The 17,155-nt window shown below is 42.4% G+C and overlaps 1 protein-coding gene across 2 annotated transcripts in view; it reads left to right on the forward strand.

The window, feature by feature from the left end:
• Positions 1 to 16,234, forward strand: part of LOC141264869 (CTD small phosphatase-like protein) — a 40,244-nt gene extending 24,010 nt beyond the window's left edge. The window contains exons 2-8 of one of the 2 annotated variants that reach the window (XM_073677254.1): positions 1,554 to 1,711; positions 1,833 to 1,865; positions 3,022 to 3,123; positions 4,140 to 4,196; positions 7,617 to 7,709; positions 12,826 to 13,011; positions 15,083 to 16,234. In XM_073677254.1, coding sequence (XP_073533355.1) covers positions 1,554 to 1,711; positions 1,833 to 1,865; positions 3,022 to 3,123; positions 4,140 to 4,196; positions 7,617 to 7,709; positions 12,826 to 13,011; positions 15,083 to 15,208 — 755 coding nt within the window. In that variant the 3' untranslated portion in view covers positions 15,209 to 16,234. The remainder of the gene's footprint in view (positions 1 to 1,553; positions 1,712 to 1,832; positions 1,866 to 3,021; positions 3,124 to 4,139; positions 4,197 to 7,616; positions 7,710 to 12,825; positions 13,012 to 15,082) is intronic. The other variant, XM_073677255.1, reaches the window with a different exon arrangement.
• Positions 16,235 to 17,155: the final 921 nt, after the last annotated feature.

A 17,155-nucleotide genomic window follows, 5' to 3' on the forward strand; every position in this document is an offset into this window, starting at 1 on the left:
AATGTCGCACGTGCGCGCGCCGACACTCCACTTCCTGCCTCTGTCATTCCAGCTCTGAGGTTCTTGCCAGGTCCCCAAATGGAGGAAGCGGGGGTCTGTGCTTCATGGCTGCGGCCAGCTGATAGGATCCGCGTGACCCCGAGATCTCTGCTTGCTGTCAGTGAACACAATCTTTTCTTCTCTCTGACGACCTGCACTTACCTAAAACTTCTCACAGCTGAAGGTTCATTCCCTTCACTGACGCAAGTCCTGAATCTGCTGATTCCTTACATTCAGGGGCCACGTTTACGTCGCCAAAAGGGAGCGGCGGCGCTGCCCTAATTCACTGCTGTCAGTTGTACTTTTCAGAGTTTGAAGACCTGATGGGAGTTGTAGTTGGATAGCATTTAACGTAGCAGATCCGTGATCTCCAACCTGTGGCTGTTGCGAAACTACTACTCCCAGCCGGAAATTGTGAGGGGATGCTGGGAGTTGTAGCTTGGTCACAGATTGGATACCACTGAGCTACTCCCATCTTCCTGTATCAGCATGTTCTGGCAAATAACACCCCCCATCCACCCCGGAGTGGGCCCCTGTGACCCCGGCAGGCAGGACTCGGGCGGGCAGGGTGCGGAAAATCAGGGCATGGGGCAGGCAGGGCTCGGGCTGGCAGGACATGGCTCGGGTGGGCAGGGCATGGGGCGAGCAGGACATGGCTCGGGTGGGCAGGGCATGGGGCGAGCAGGACATGGCTCGGGTGGGCAGGGCATGGGGCGGGCAGGACATGGCTCGGGCGGGCAGGGTGCGAAAAATCAGGGTGTGGACGGGCAGGGCATGGGGCAGGCAGGGCTCGGGTAGGCAGGGCATGGCTGGGGCGGGCAGGGCATGGGGCAGGCAGGGCTCGGGTAAGCAGGGCATGTGGCGGGCAGGGCATGGCTCGGGTGGGCAGGGCATGGCTCTGGCGGGCAGGCGCTCGCTCACTTTCCTTCCTGCTTCCGTTTTGCTGCTTTGTTTAAATCCAGCTGGAAATCTAAATAAGTAATGAGACCCGGCGTGGAGGACGGAGCCGCTAATAGTCAGCCTGTGCCCCCCTCGATGTGCTGCCGCCAAGGGGAACGGCCCGGTCCTCCCTACAAACAAAACCCCAAAATTAGCTTGATTTTTCTGCAACTTTCTACTTTTCCAGCTTTTTTCCCCCAGTTTTCTGGTGAGAATCATTGATGAATTTGCCCCCATGATTTTTAAGATTTCCTAAGTTGCTTCATCTTTCCTGGGGTTGGTGGGGAGGTGGACATACCCTTTACATATTGAGTTTCTGTCTGAAGAGACCATTAGGGCAGGTTTGGGCCCATTAACTCTTGAATTGCCATCTCTGGGGGAGGCACCAGCCCATATTAGGGAGACCAGTCATGTGTGATGTATTATGGGAAAAAAAATGCAAATGAGCTCTATCCCAAAGGGAGGGTGAGCACTCGCCGGTGCCACCTACTGGAGGAAGCTATGACTCGCCCCATGTACGATCCTTCCAGCGGGTGGCGCTCTTCCTGACGCTTCTTTTTTTTTTTCTCTTCCAGTTTCACAATGCAATATCAGCCTGAAAAAGCCGCGGAGCCGGAGCATCTTCAGCTCGTTATTCTGCTGCTTCCGGAGCTACAACGTCGAGCCGCCGAACGCCAACAACAACACTAGCCCCCTGCCCCCCCTGGTGGAAGAAAACGGCGGCGTTCAGAAGGTGAGCGCCCCCTACAGCATTATTATACCGCAACGAGCGATCCGGCCACCAGTGTGTACTCGGATCTCCTTACTTCCAGGAGATCTGATAGTAACCCGTCTCTTCTTATTTTCTCTCGTAGGGCGATCAGACGCACGTCATTTCCATTCCCAATGTATGTATTTTATTTTACCCCCTTTTTTTCCCTTCCCATCTACCCCCCCACCCCATCATCTTCCATCCAAGCTCTAGAAAGTTTATTATTTCTGGATGTATCTTTATTGTTCTGTACGGTTTTATTCGTATTATTTATTTTTTTTAATGACGGTTTTTAGGTTTGTAGTGTTATTATATATGACAGGACGCCCCCTGCTGGACAAGTCCTGTTAGTTACAAAAAAAAAATGAACCCCTCATTTTTTTTTCTCAGTTGCCTCCAGGCTGCAGTTTATTAAAAGAAAAAAAAAAAAAAAAACAGATTCGCTTTACCCACCCTCCCCAGGTCCTGTACCGAGTCTCCACCACTGGTTCCCATTGCAGCCAATCACTGGGCTCCGCAGCTCTGCTCAAGTTGATGGAATGAGCCGATTGGCTGCGGCACTATGTGCACGGTGTCAGCGCTGCAGCCGACACTCATCTCTGGACCAGGGGAGGGGGGTTGATGCACTTTTTAATATATTTTTTTTTTATCATCATTAAACAAGCTGCAGCCAGGGAGATGGGGGGTTATCGAAACTAGAAAACATTTAAATTTTGCGAACTCCTTGGAGATAATGGGGGGGGGGGGGCGGGGCAGTGTGTACACTACATGGGGACATGGCTTTAACAGCTACGGAGAAAAATAAATAAATAAAAAAAATAAAAATGTCCACTCCCATGAATTCTGCAGTTTGGGATTTTTCTGGAGCACGTTCTTCAGCTGTGTTACGGGATACTTATGTGGTAACATGCCAATAATCTGGCACCAATAAGCCCAGATAACCGGAATTATGGGGGGCTGCACTGATGATTTCCATAGGAAAACGCGCCCAGGTTCTTCAACCAGAAGCGACAGCTCGGAGTGCCCTCTGCTGGACATAGTCTGCCACTGACAGAGAATTGATATTTAAAGGGGGCGTGTTGGGAATATCAGATGCCGGATTACAGAACTGTACAGAATCAGATAGAGGGGGTCATATACTTATTTGCCAGCCTGTGTGTAGAGATGATTTGATGTATTGGCGTTCTCTACATTACTGTTGGTAATCCCACTGACCCCGCCGCCTGTCACCTCCTCTTTTTTTTTTTTTTTTAATCCTCCGTTCTGCATTTTCTCCTTTATTTTCTGTCTAGACACCTACAAAATACCTCCTCCCAGAGCTGAAAGTGTGTGATTATGGAAAGAAGTGTGTGGTCATTGACCTGGATGAGACCCTGGTGCACAGTTCATTTAAGGTATTGGTTTCTCCCACGTGCTGCCGCTTATCATAGGTATCCCCCCATTGTTAAACGCCTTCGCGGTAGGTCTCTTGTAATGCACTTGGTCAACGTTTTGTGCGACTCTCCATCCATCTTGTTGCTTGTGGTCCTCTTCTTCTCATCCCCTCGGTTACATTCACCCTCAATTGGTCAAAGGAACTTTTCTTCGTGTTATCACCTTTTACCAATCACATCCCATTATTGCCACCTCTCACTACCTGCACAGCCTCCTGTGACCTCATGGAGCTTTTCCGGAACCTTTCTTTATGGTGTCATCTCTTACCAATTACATCCCATTATTGCCACCTCTCACTACCTGCACAGCCTCCTGTGACCTCATGGAGCTTTTCAGGAACCTTTCTTTATGGTATCATCTCTTACCAATTACATCCCATTATTGCCACCTCTCACTACCTGCACAGCCTCCTGTGACCTCATGGAGCTTTTCAGGAACCTTTCCTTATGGTATCATCTCTTACCAATTACATCCCATTATTGCAACCTCTCATTACCTGTGCAGCCTCCTATGACCTCATGGAGCTTTCTTCATGGTATCACCTTTATTGCCAGTCACAGCCTGTTAAGGTCCCCATACACATTAAATGAAACAAAATGGTAATTTAAAAGTGGCCCCAAATACACCACAGATGTAGTCTGCCAATATTCTTGTTTTTTTGCTTTTTCCGATGATGTAGCCTGCCCACAACCAATATATTTAATGAATGAACCTTTGTCAATTGAAACGAAAAATTGTTCATTTATCCTCCTGAACTCACAGTATTGTGGGAGATGACCGTAAGAGGGGCGATAACATGAAGAAAAGTTCCTGTATTTTTTTTATATTTGTTTAATTTTTGCAATTATTTTCAATATTTATTGCTGTTTAGCCCTAACCTGTCTCATGACACACTGTATAAAATAAGGATCAGAAAAAAAAAGTTCTCTCTTCATATTTCTCTTTAATTGTGTGTTTTTCCTTTTTTATCCTCCAGCCAATTAATAACGCTGACTTTATTGTCCCAGTTGAAATCGATGGAACAATACATCAGGTAAGGTCACCAAAGTCGTGTCCCGCCCATGAGGTCTCCGATGCTCCTCCCTTGAGGTCCTGTACCGGAGGAGTAATCTTCTAAAACTAAACGGCCTTTTTTTTTATTGCAATGTTTTTATGGGGCTTTTCCTTGTAATTGATATCCATTGCCATGTGTTTTTTTTGTTTCTGTTCCTATTATTATCGTCAGTATCTCGTGTTCTATTATTGTCCGTTTATTGATGTCGAATCTAGAGGCTGAAAAACTGGAGTGAAGACGACTCCTGGATCGACCGGTCACGTGGGCTTCAGCCTGGTTCAAGTAATCCAGGATAGGCTGTTTACACTGTGCCGGGCCTATCCTCGATTACTTGCATTAGGAGGCAGCCAAGTTGTTCTACTGAAGACCCCCTTGTCAGCCATGTTGGACACCCATGATGTCTTGCACTGTATTATATAAGCATTTGTGGTTTCAAGACCCCTAAAAAAATAAATAAACCAAAGTAAAAAAAAATATATAAATTCCCACTCATATGTATAATACACTGCTCAAGAAAATAAAGGGAGCACTGAAATAACACATCCTAGATCTGAATGAATGAAATCTTCTCATTGAATACTTTGTTCTGTACAAAGTTGAATGTGCTGACAACAAAATCACACAAAAATCATCAATGAAGTCACATTTATTAACCAATGGAGGCCTGGATTTGGAGTCACCCCCAAAATTAAAGTGGAAAAACACACTACAGGCTGATCCAACTGTGATGTAATGTCCTTAAAACAAGTCCGAATGAGTCTCAGTATTGTGTGTGGCCTCCACGTGCCTGTATGACCTCCCTACAACGCCTGGGCATGCTCCTGATGAGGCTGAGTATTGTGTGTGGCCTCCACGTGCCTGTATGACCTCCCTACAACGCCTGGGCATGCTCCTGATGAGGCTGAGTATTGTGTGTGGCCTCCACGTGCTTGTATGACCTCCCTACAACGCCTGGGCATGCTCCTGATAAGGCTCAGTATTGTGTGTGGCCTCCACGTGCCTGTATGACCTCCCTACAACGCCTGGGCATGCTCCTGATGAGGCTGAGTATTGTGTGTGGCCTCCACGTGCTTGTATGACCTCCCTACAACGCCTGGGCATGCTCCTGATGAGGCCGAGTATTGTGTGTGGCCTCCACGTGCCTGTATGACCTCCCTACAACGCCTGGGCATGCTCCTGATGAGGCTGAGTATTGTGTGTGGCCTCCACGTGCCTGTATGACCTCCCTACAACGCCTGGGCATGCTCCTGATGAGGCTGAGTATTGTGTGTGGCCTCCACGTGCCTGTATGACCTCCCTACAACGCCTGGGCATGCTCCTGATGAGGCTGAGTATTGTGTGTGGCCTCCACGTGCTTGTATGACCTCCCTACAACGCCTGGGCATGCTCCTGATAAGGCTCAGTATTGTGTGTGGCCTCCACGTGCCTGTATGACCTCCCTACAACGCCTGGGCATGCTCCTGATGAGGCTGAGTATTGTGTGTGGCCTCCACGTGCCTGTATGACCTCCCTACAACGCCTGGGCATGCTCCTGATGAGGCTGAGTATTGTGTGTGGCCTCCACGTGCCTGTATGACCTCCCTACAACGCCTGGGCATGCTCCTGATGAGGTTGCGGATGGTCTCCTGTGGGATCTCCTCCCAGACCTGGACTAAAGCATCCGCCAACTCCTGGACAGTCTGTGGTGCAACGTGACGTTGGTGGATGGAGCGAGACATGATGTCCCAGATGTGCTCAATCGGATTCAGGTCTGGGGAACGGGCGGCCAGTCCATAGCTTCAATGCCTCCATCTTGCAGGAACTGCTGACACACTCCAGCCACATGAGGTCTGGCATTGTCCTGCATTAGGAGGAACCCAGGGCCAACCGCACCAGCATATGGTCTCACAAGGGGTCTGAGGATCTCATCTCGGTACCTAATGGCAGTCAGGCTATCTCTGCCGAGCACATGGAGGGCTGTGCGGCCCTCCAAAGAAATGCCACCCACACCATTACTGACCCACTGCCAAACCGGTCATGCTGAAGGATGTTGCAGGCAGCAGATCACTCTCCACGGCGTCTCCAGACTCTGTCACGTCTGTCACATGTGCTCAGTGTGAACCTGCTTTCATCTGTGAAGAGCACAGGGCGCCAGTGGCGACTTTGCCAATCCTGGTGTTCTGTGGCAAATGCCAAGCGTCCTGCACGGTGTTGGGCTGTGAGCACAACCCCCATCAGTGGACGTCGGGCCCTCATACCACCCTCATGGAGTCGGTTTCTAACCGTTTGTGCAGACACATGCACATTTGTGGCCTGCTGGAGGTCATTTTGCAGGGCTCTGGCAGTGCTCCTCCTGTTCCTCCTTGCACAAAGGCGGAGGAAGTGGTCCTGCTGCTGGGTTGTTGCCCTCCTACGGCCCTCTCCACGTCTCCTGGTGTACTGGCCTGTCTCCTGGTAGCGCCTCCAGCCTCTGGACACTACGCTGACAGACACAGCAAACCTTCTTGCCACAGGTCGCATTGATGTGCCATCCTGGATGAGCTGCACTACCTGAGCAACTTCTGTGGGTTGTAGAGTCCGTCTCATGCTACCACGAGTGTGAAAGCGCAACCAACATTCAAAAGTGACCAAAACATCAGCCAGAAAGTATTGGTACTGAGATGTGGTCTGTGGTCCCCACCTGCAGAACCACTCCTTTATTGAGGGTGTCTTGATAATTGCCAATAATTTCCATCTATTGTCTATTCCATTTGCACAACAGCATGTGAAATTGATTGTCTATCAGTGTTGCTTCCTAAGTGGACAGTTTGATATCACAGAAGTTTGATTTACTTTGAGTTATATTCTATTGTTTAAGTCTTCCCTTTATATTTTTGAGCAGTGTATATATGTGTAATTGACGACCTATAAAAAAATAACCTGTTTGTCATTGCTTCGTGCACAATAATAAAATATCTGTTATTTAAATAGCAGAAGCTCTGTTTTTTTTCTTTAGGGGGGGGGGGGGGGTAGCAGGTATTTGAGTTACATTACCTTTCCTAAAAAAATGTAATAAAAATATCAGGAAGTGGTACACACGCCAAAATGGTAATAAAAGCTACAACTTACTGTGCAAAGCAAATGAGATAAAAAATAAAATAAAAAAAAACGTGCCCTGATTATATGTCATCCAAAAATTAAAAAAGGAAGGTGAAAAGGAAAAATGTCTCCAAGAAGCTAAATGTATTATTAATTCTTTTATTCATTTATTTTCAATTTTTATTGTTGTTAAATTTGTTTGTTTGCGTTTTATTAGCAATAGACTGTAACAGAACAGGAGAACGCTTCTTCCTACATTTTCCTTTAATGTTTACAACATTCTGTTTGTAACTTTTTTGTTTCTTTTTTACGTATCTGTTTCATTTCTCTGCTGTTCCTCAGGTGTACGTATTAAAGAGGCCGCACGTGGACGAGTTTCTCCAGAAGATGGGCGAGCTGTTTGAATGTGTCCTGTTCACAGCCAGCTTGGCCAAGGTGATTTTAGCTCCGTGCCCCCTCCTCAGATCTCCTCATTACCCTTTTTGTACATGTGTGTTTTTTTGCTTTTGTTTTGTTTTGTTTTTTTTATATCTATAGAGGGAGTGAATTGTATTTTTCAGAAATTGTCTTACGTTTCTCCCTTTTCTTCCTTGCTTCTTTTGTCCACCAGTGTGTCTTTGTGCTTTCTGCTAGTTTGTTGGGTAAGTGTCCCGTCCCCCGACCACCCCACCTCCCCCCCCCCACCCCATGGTGACGACCCCCACATATGAGCTCCGCTCATAATGTAGCTTCCATGAACAGCTCATGAAGCCGAACATAGCAAGTTACCATGGTTAAAGTAGCGCCCCCTACTGCAGCGCCTCCTCCTCCTGCCACGTGAGCAGGTCGCTGTCTTTGGTCGCCTGCTGGAAGGGGACCGGTGCGTAGTCCGCCGTATACGGTGTTAGTGTTACCGCATGCAGCGTCCTGAGCCCCCCGCAGCCGCCATTAGCAGCGCATTAGTTGCTTGTAATTAGTGCAGTAGTTTCTTTTCTGTAACTTTGTTTTTATTCACGTGCAGCGGGTGTACATGACGCCTGCGGGAACGTGTGATTATTAAGTCCTTGAGTCGTCCTCGAGCGCAGGAACAGCTGGGTGCAAACCAATTTGGCTGCCATTACCCCTTTAATGACCGGGCCCCTTTGAGCCTTAGTGATGCACAATATGTTCTTGATTTTTGCCTCTCACTTTTATCATCTTTCATTGTAATCTATATATAAATCTATACATAATATGCAGTATATGCTTCTCACTAAATTAGAATATCATCAAAAAGTTAATTTATTTCAGTAGTTCAATACAAAAAGTGAAACTCATATATTATATAGAGTCATTACACGCAGAGGGATCTATTATATAGAGTCATTACACGCAGAGGGATCTATTATATAGAGTCATTACACACAGCGGGATCTATTATATAGAGTCATTACACGCAGAGGGATCTATTATATAGAGTCATTACACACAGAGGGATCTATTATATAGAGTCATTACACACAGAGGGATCTATTATATAGAGTCATTACACACAGAGGGATCTATTATATAGAGTCATTACACACAGAGTGATCTGTTTCAAGTATTTATTTCTGTTAATGTTGATGATTATGGCTTACAGCCAATGAAAACACAAAAGTCATTATATCAGTAAATTAGAATAATTAACAAAAAAACACCTGCAAAGGCTTCCGATGCTTTTAAAAAGGTCCCTTAGTCTGTTTCAGTAGGCTCCACAATCATGGGGAAGACTGCTGACTTGACAGATGTCCAGAAGGCAGTCACTGACACACTCCACAAGGTCCCAGAGTCTGGAGGAAGAGTGGAGAGGCCACAATCCAAGCTGCTGGAGGTCTAGTGTGAAGTCTCCACAATCAGTGATGGTTTGACTCTATATAATAGATCCCTCTGTGTGGAATGACTCTATATAATAGATCCCTCTGTGTGGAATGACTCTATATAATAGATCCCTCTGTGTGGAATGACTCTATAATATATCCCTCTGTGTATAATGACTCTATATAATAGATCCCTCTGTGTGTAATGACTCTATATAATAGATCCCTCTGCGTGTAATGACTCTATATAATAGATCCCTCTGTGTGTAATGACTATATAATAGATCCCTCTGTGTATAATGACTCTATATAATAGATCCCTCTGTGTGTAATGACTCTATATAATAGATCCCTCTGTGTGTAATGACTCTATATAATAGATCCCTCTGTGTGTAATGACTCTATATAATAGATCCCTCTTTGTGTAATGACTCTATATAATAGATCCCTCTCTGTGTAATGACTCTATATAATAGATCCCTCTGCGTGTAATGACTCTATATAATAGATCCCTCTGCGTGTAATGACTCTATATAATAGATCCCTCTGCGTGTAATGACTATATAATAGATCCCTCTGTGTGTAATGACTCTATATAATAGATCCCTCTGTGTAATGACTCTATATAATAGATCCCTCTCTGTGTAATGACTCTGTATAATAGATCCCTCTCTGTGTAATGACTCTATAGAATATAGGAGATTCACTTTTTGTATTGAAGAACTGAAATAATTTATCTTTTTGATGATATTCTAATTTAGTGAGAAGCATTTGTTTGTATAATAAATAGATACATACATACGTACAGTTGAGACCAGAAGTTTCCATCCACTATATATAAAGACACATCTGCAGGTTTATCTCAATATCTGAGATGAAATCAGAATAAACCTTTCCCGTTTTAGGTCAATTAGTTTTACGCTAATTTTTAATATTTGCCAAATGCCAGAATAATGAGAGAGAGAGAATGTTTTAAGGCATTTTTATTACTTACTGCAAAGTCGAAAGTTTACATACACTAAGATTACTATGCCTTTAAACAATTCTGGACGGCCCATATGTTGATGTCATGTGTTTGGAAGCTTCTGATATGATTTTTGGCAACAACTGAGATAGAGACACCTGTGAATGTATTTTAATGCACACCTGAAACACTTTCCCATGATGCTAAACAAAGAAACAGTCTAAAGAAATCGGCCAAGATATCAGGAAGAGAATTGTGCGATCCTGATTACCTTCAGAGCAGCGCTTATAAACTCAATAGAATCGAGCCTGTAAGCACTGCGCATGTTCTGCTGTCTAGCAGTGGTGGCCGGTCTCCAAGGCAATGAGCTGAAAAGAAACGTGATAATATCTTAGGAACGCCTGAAAATTTTAATAAACATAAAATTGCTTGTATTTACAAGCTCTGTCCGACAATACCCGTTTATGAAGGTGGAAATAACCCTTTTAATTTCAACATATCGTGCAATACAAAAGTATCTAGAACAAGAAATCTTACAGTTCAAATCCCAAAATGCTGTGGGTTTGTTTGTTTGTTTTGTTTTTTTATGTTAAAAATAGAAGGTTTAAATAAAAAATAAAAAAGTTATCTATCAAAATATATCTAATTAACCCATAAGGTAAAAACCTTAAAGGAAAATAATCAATCGGTTTCCCATCATTTCAGGAGACACCTTCCCCGTTCTGCTCTTTCACTAGGTGACATGTCGGAGATGTGTTAGGCGCCTTCTTAGTTGTCACGGAGGAGGACGACTCAATGGCTTAACGGGGGGTCTTAAGAAATTTGATAAAATCCTTTTTTCTTTCTTTTTTTCTATTCTTTAAAAATTGTGCCGTTCCTGTCCATGGGTTTTGACTGGTGTTGTAGGATAAACTGCTGCAATACCAGGCATAAACTGTGGATAAGAGAGGCGCTGTTTGGGTGGGGGGGGTTGAAAAAACCCTTATCTTTAATCTCTTACATTCCCTTTACATGGGGACTTTATTGTATTGTTGACAAATTTTACCGCAATCACACAGGATGGACTCCCGACGCGCGTCACTATCAGATGTTGAACACTCTGAAGACCCTAATGGCGGCATTTTTTTATTTATTTATTTATTTTTTGGTTTTCCTTTTCTGTTTGGAGACGATAAAATGTCGCTCAGCGACACGGAAAACTGAAGTTATCTAAGACCGTGTTCACACAAAGGCTTTTGATGCAGTCAAAAAAAAATTTTTTCTAGTGGAAACTTTTTTTTTTTGTTTTTTTGTTAGAGAGCTTTTTTGAGTTTTTTTTTTGTTTCCTGTTGCAGCCTTGAAAAGTTTTTGAGTTTTGGAAAACTTTTTTTTTTTTTTTTGCAGCCTTTTGGTTGAACAGTTTGGAGCCAATTCCAATGCGGACATGCACTTTTTTTTATTAGAAAAAAAAAATTCTCCCCCACCAGGCGCATTTCAAAACCTTTTTTCAAGAAAAAAAAGCTCCAAAAACTGCTCGTATAACCAGCAATGTGAAATTCCCTTTCTAATTTTTGGAAGAAAACACATGCGTTTGTTTGTTTGTTTTTTTTTTTCCCCCGGACAAACCCTTTTACTATTTATCACTGCTGAGCGTTTGTTACAGTTGTATCCAATGTTCTGTGATCTATTTTTGCCTGCACTGATACATTGTAGCACACGGTATTATCGAGGATTATTCACTGACATGAAGCAGAGGTTTTGAATAAGCGGTGAGGAATTCTATTAAAAAGCTGCAGTTTTTCTGATAAAACTGAGGATTTTTTACCCCTTCTATAATTTCTTTTTTTTTTTCTTTTTTTTTTTTTATAAACCTGTTGTAATGGTCGGATCTCCTGGTTTATGTTGTGTTTATATTGAATAAATGATATTTCTAGTTGCTTCTTTAATAACGCTGAGACTCCAGAAGGAATAAAGATGGATACGTTACCTTTTGAAGTGCAATACATCCCAGTGAGAGAACTACAACTTCCAGCAGTCACGGAGAATGGGGAGCCGGATAATCCTACAAATCTGGAGCCCCCCCTCAGCCAATCAGAGACTCAGAGAGGGATTATGGGACATCTATCCCAGCTATAGAAAATCTTCTCTTAAAATGTTGTCTTGTACTGAACCTCTGTTGTTCCTCCTGGAAATAAATGATTAAGCTGTGGGGAGTCACCAGTAGGTGGGGGAAGGGTTAATACTGTGCAGGGACACTTTCTCACAACTGGTGATACCCTGTAGGCAGTTTATTCCCCATGTAATAGCATTTTTTTATTATTTTTCTTAGAACTCTACATTGTCGGGCTTCTGTTATTCCTCCTGGAAATATATGAATAACATGACTCCAAGTGTTGTTAGTAATGTGGCGCGTCCCTGCACAGTCCGGGTAATGCTGACAAGATAGGATTGTGGGGGGACATGCACTCCCATCTAGTAACACCCAACTGTCTATGTATTTCCAGGAGGAACAACTGAGCAGCGCGATACAAAGCTGGGGTCCCCTTTAGAGATTGGATGCCTTATTCTTGATCTTTGATCGGCATTAAACAATTCTGCTTTAATATTGCGTTGTACAAGATGCCATAAATGTTTTGTGGAAGAGTCTTCTCATCCCAACAAAGAACATCTACATTCGTGGCTGATAACAGAGAACAGTAGACTACAGAGAAGGCAAACTATGGATATGTTGTCCTTTCTTTTACGCTCTTTTTCTTTGTTTTACTTCCTTCCCACCTTTCCTCTCGTTCAGTACGCCGACCCGGTGGCCGACCTGCTGGACCCGTGGGGCGTCTTTAAGGCGCGGCTCTTCAGAGAATCCTGCGTGTTCCACAGGGGAAACTACGTGAAAGACTTGAGCCGTCTGGGAAGAGAACTGAGTAAAGTCATCATCGTGGACAACTCGCCGGCATCGTACATCTTCCATCCCGAAAATGCGGTAAGAGCGTCCAGCGGTGGGGGCCAGACTAGTGTAATGGTGCAGTGAGAAGAATAGGGGGCGGGTGGGCGGACCACCACCACACTCCACTTATACTGGTCTCTGACCTATAATATCAGGAGTGGGGTATAGGAAGGCAAATCAACTTACAAACTCTTGTAAACTAAAAGGTAGGTGATGTCACAGCTCACCTCCTCCTCCTGTACAATGACCGATAACATCACTATATACAGTAGATAACACAGGATCCACCATTCACAGTAGGTGATATACACAGCTCACCTCCTCCTCCTGTACAATGATTGATAACATCTCTATATACGGTAGGTAACACAGGATCCACCATTCACAATAGGTGATATCACAGCTCACCTTCTCTTCCTGTACAATGACTGATAACATCTCTATATACAGTAGATAACACAGGATCCACCATTCAAAATAGGTGATGTCACAGCTCACCTCCGCCTCCTGTACAATGACTGATAACACCTCTATATACAGTAGATAACACAGGATCCACAATAGATGAAGTCACAGCTCACCTCCTGCTCCTGTACAATGACTGATAACACCTCTATATACAGTAGATAACACAGGATCCACCATTCACAATAGGTGATGTCACAGCTCACCTCCTCCTCCTGTACAATGACTGATAACACCTCTATATACAGTAGATAACACAGGATCCACAATAGGTGATGTCACAGCTCACCTCCTCCTGTACAATGATTGATTAACACCTCTATATACAGTATATTCCTGTTTCTCACCTGAATATCCATTTTTCTGTTTTTCAGTCTGTTGTACTTTGCAGAGGTTTGTGCCTTTTTTATTCAGCGCTAATTTGCAGCCTGAAAGCGCCCCCGAGGATCCTGTGAGCAGCACTCCCTTATAAAGAGCATAAAAATTAGCGCTAAATAAAATGGCTTATATCTCTAGAGCTGTGTGGCGGATTTACGGAAAAGCCACAGCAAAAAATAAAAATGAAAATAGTCAGGGAAGCAAAATTAGAGCAAGACCTGTGGAGTTTTGCTGTGGTGACAGGGCCTCTTTAAATATTAATAAAAAAATCATAAAGCCAAAAAGTTTTGTATGAACATATCAAGAAACAGGACACGGGATAGAAAAGGGAAAGTGTCGCTCTCGAGATCTCCCTTCTCACCGACCACTTCAGTTGGCGGCACAGGGACCACACAAAAAAAAAAAAATCTCAGCTTCACACAACTTTATACAATAATATAAAACCTATTTTACAACAGGACTACATTGTTACTATTAATCATTATTTCTGCTATTACCATTAGTGTAATAATTACTCCTACTTTTTATTAATGTTTTTTATTTTTTTTTTTAGACTGTTTTTACTTCTACTACAACTTTTATTCTTTTATTTATCGTGTATTTTTACTACTATTGCATAACTTTTTGTACATTTTTACTATTTTTATTTGATATTTATACTGTTTTTATTAGTTCAAATTATAGATTTTTCTTTTAGATATTTTTAGGACTAATTCATTATTATTGCTATAGATACATACTTTTTTTATTACCAATATATATTTTTTATTTTACTTATTTTTTATTACGTCATGTGTTGAATTTACTACTGTTTTGTAGTAGTGCCAATTATATAATCTATTTTATTATACTTGTACAGTTTTTTTAATATATTTTACTATTAATAGTACTGATTACTGGTAAATATATTTTATAGTTTTTATTAAGAATTACTAATTATAGTGGTTATTACTAATGCCTAATAATTCCGTATCCTGTGTATGTATAATATGTATTTGTATGATTTATATAGTTTATATTTTTACTGCTATTTTTTATTTTTGCTATTTCTTACACTTTATTATACATATGTATTTTTTATACTGTTTATTATTGCTACTAATTATATATGTTTAGTTTTTCCTTTATTTATTAGATAATCTGTACCGCTATCATCTATATTTTGTTATTTTTTTATACTTTTCTATCATGGCTTTTTTTATTATTATTATTATTATTATTATTATTATTATTAATATTTTCTGCATTTTTCTCCCTCTGCTAGGTGCCGGTGCAGTCGTGGTTTGATGACATGTCAGACACAGAATTGCTCGATCTGATTCCTTTCTTTGAAGGTTTGAGTAAAGAAGAGAACGTTTACAACATGCTTCATAAACTCTGCAATAGGTAGCCCTTATGGAGCGCCCCTCGAATACTTTCATTCGGACGCCCGGTTTCCCCTCTTTGCTTCTCCACTTTTGCCGTCAATGCTTGAAGGAAGACGCCGAAGACTCGTCTGGTGCCACGGCGGAAGAAGGGTGACGCCATCGTTCTTCCCAGCAGGGTCTGACGGCGATGGAGACCCCACCCCCTATACCGCCATTTCTTTAAAAAAAAATAAGAGGCTCAATCTGCATCGAGGCAAATTTTTTTTTTTTGGGGGAGGTTGTTTTGACGGACTTGGACGTACAAAAAAAAAAAAAAAAAAACTAAATATTTTTAGAAGATGCTTTTCACTAATTTTCATACAATAAATAAGAACTTTTCAGGCTTTTATATAAAAAAAAAACAAAAAAAAAAACAACACAAAAATAAAAAAAAACAACCAAATGTTTAAAAATTTACAACGGATGTATCCCCCCTACCCCGCCCCCCTACGCTTGATTATCGCTGGCAATGTGGCCCGTCCACATACACTATGCAGACATTTACCCCCGCCTCCATCCTTTGGGGCAGTTGACCTGTCCTGGGGAGTGTGACTATTTTTGTTCCCCCCATCTCTACAGAATGAAGTGCCTTTACAAGTGTTTGACTATAAAAGAAAAAAAACAAAAACATTTACTACCACAAACTACAAAAAAAAAAAAAAACTTTACAAATCTGTTCTTTTTACCATCGAGCAAAAGCGAACAAAACTTTATATATAAAGAACTGTGATGACACTCGGCTGCTCAACCTACAGGTCTGGATTCAGGCCGCAACACTATTCTGATTTTTATTTATTTTTTTTTTTTAAGAGAATTTGCATATCTCATTTTTTTTTTTCTTTATATTTGTCATTTTGGAACAATTTGCTACATTTTTTTTCTCCCCTCCCTATCATCCCTTTAACAGTTGGGTCATGACTGCTGTATATTTTAATTGGGTTTTGTGTGTTTTTTTGTTTTGTTTTGTTTTTTTTCCGCCTATAAAACTAATTGTTTGTTGCTTCCATGTATTCAAAGCTCCAGTTTTCGGCTGGGGCGCCACGGACCCTTTTCATAGCGCTACTTTCCAATTTTAACTCTCAAGCTGCCGTCCAGAGGAACACTTTTTTAATTTGCATCCAGCTCTTATATGGTCCGCAGCTCTTACTTAGATGGACTGACATCCTTTAAAAAGTCTCCCAAATGACCGAAGCCTTAAAGGAAATGTCCACCATGTTCAAAATACTTATTTATTTATTTTTTTTTTTTTATCCCTGATTTTAATCTTTTGATACTGAGTTTCAACTCCACTGCATAAAATATTTGCCTTCCTGAGGCCACCACTAGAGGGAGCTCACGGCATACTGTCTCAATGTGAGCTCCCTCTAGTGGCAGCTGCAAACCAGCACAATTTTATCATTCGACTGTGTGCAGGGGATTTGGAGCTGTGTGTCAGGACTTCGGAAATCTGACCGTTATAAACGTACATTATTATTTGATGCCGACAGGATGTTGGGTAAAAAGAGAGTCAATCGCTCCACACACTTTAGAGGAAAGTCAGCCGGACCTAGGAGTGGCCAAGTCAGGGGGCGTTCACTACCCTCTTTAACCCATCCCTAGCCCCATCACACACAAATACACAACAGTTAACTACCACTCCATCCACACAGGGGACATTGGGGGACCCATGCTGCAGTACCGAGGATGGCCACTACATTTTATTTATTTTCCCTAAATGCATATATTTTTGGCTAATCATCATTTTTGCAATTGGGTTCCATTAAATATGTTAAACCCTTTCCTTTCCCTAGCCTTTTCTATTGCTGATTGCAGAAAGAGTTAACTAAGAATCAGTCAGTGAGCTCATTCTATCGGTTCAGGATGAGAGCTTGCAGTTGTCTTTTTCTCAGCTCCTCTAAACTGATTCTACTTTGAAATGTGCAGGAAAGCAA

Source organism: Phyllobates terribilis, unplaced genomic scaffold, assembly GCF_046119375.1.
Source record: "Phyllobates terribilis strain yellow unplaced genomic scaffold, ASM4611937v1 Scaffold_4__5_contigs__length_816908805, whole genome shotgun sequence".
NCBI lineage: Eukaryota > Metazoa > Chordata > Amphibia > Anura > Dendrobatidae > Phyllobates > Phyllobates terribilis.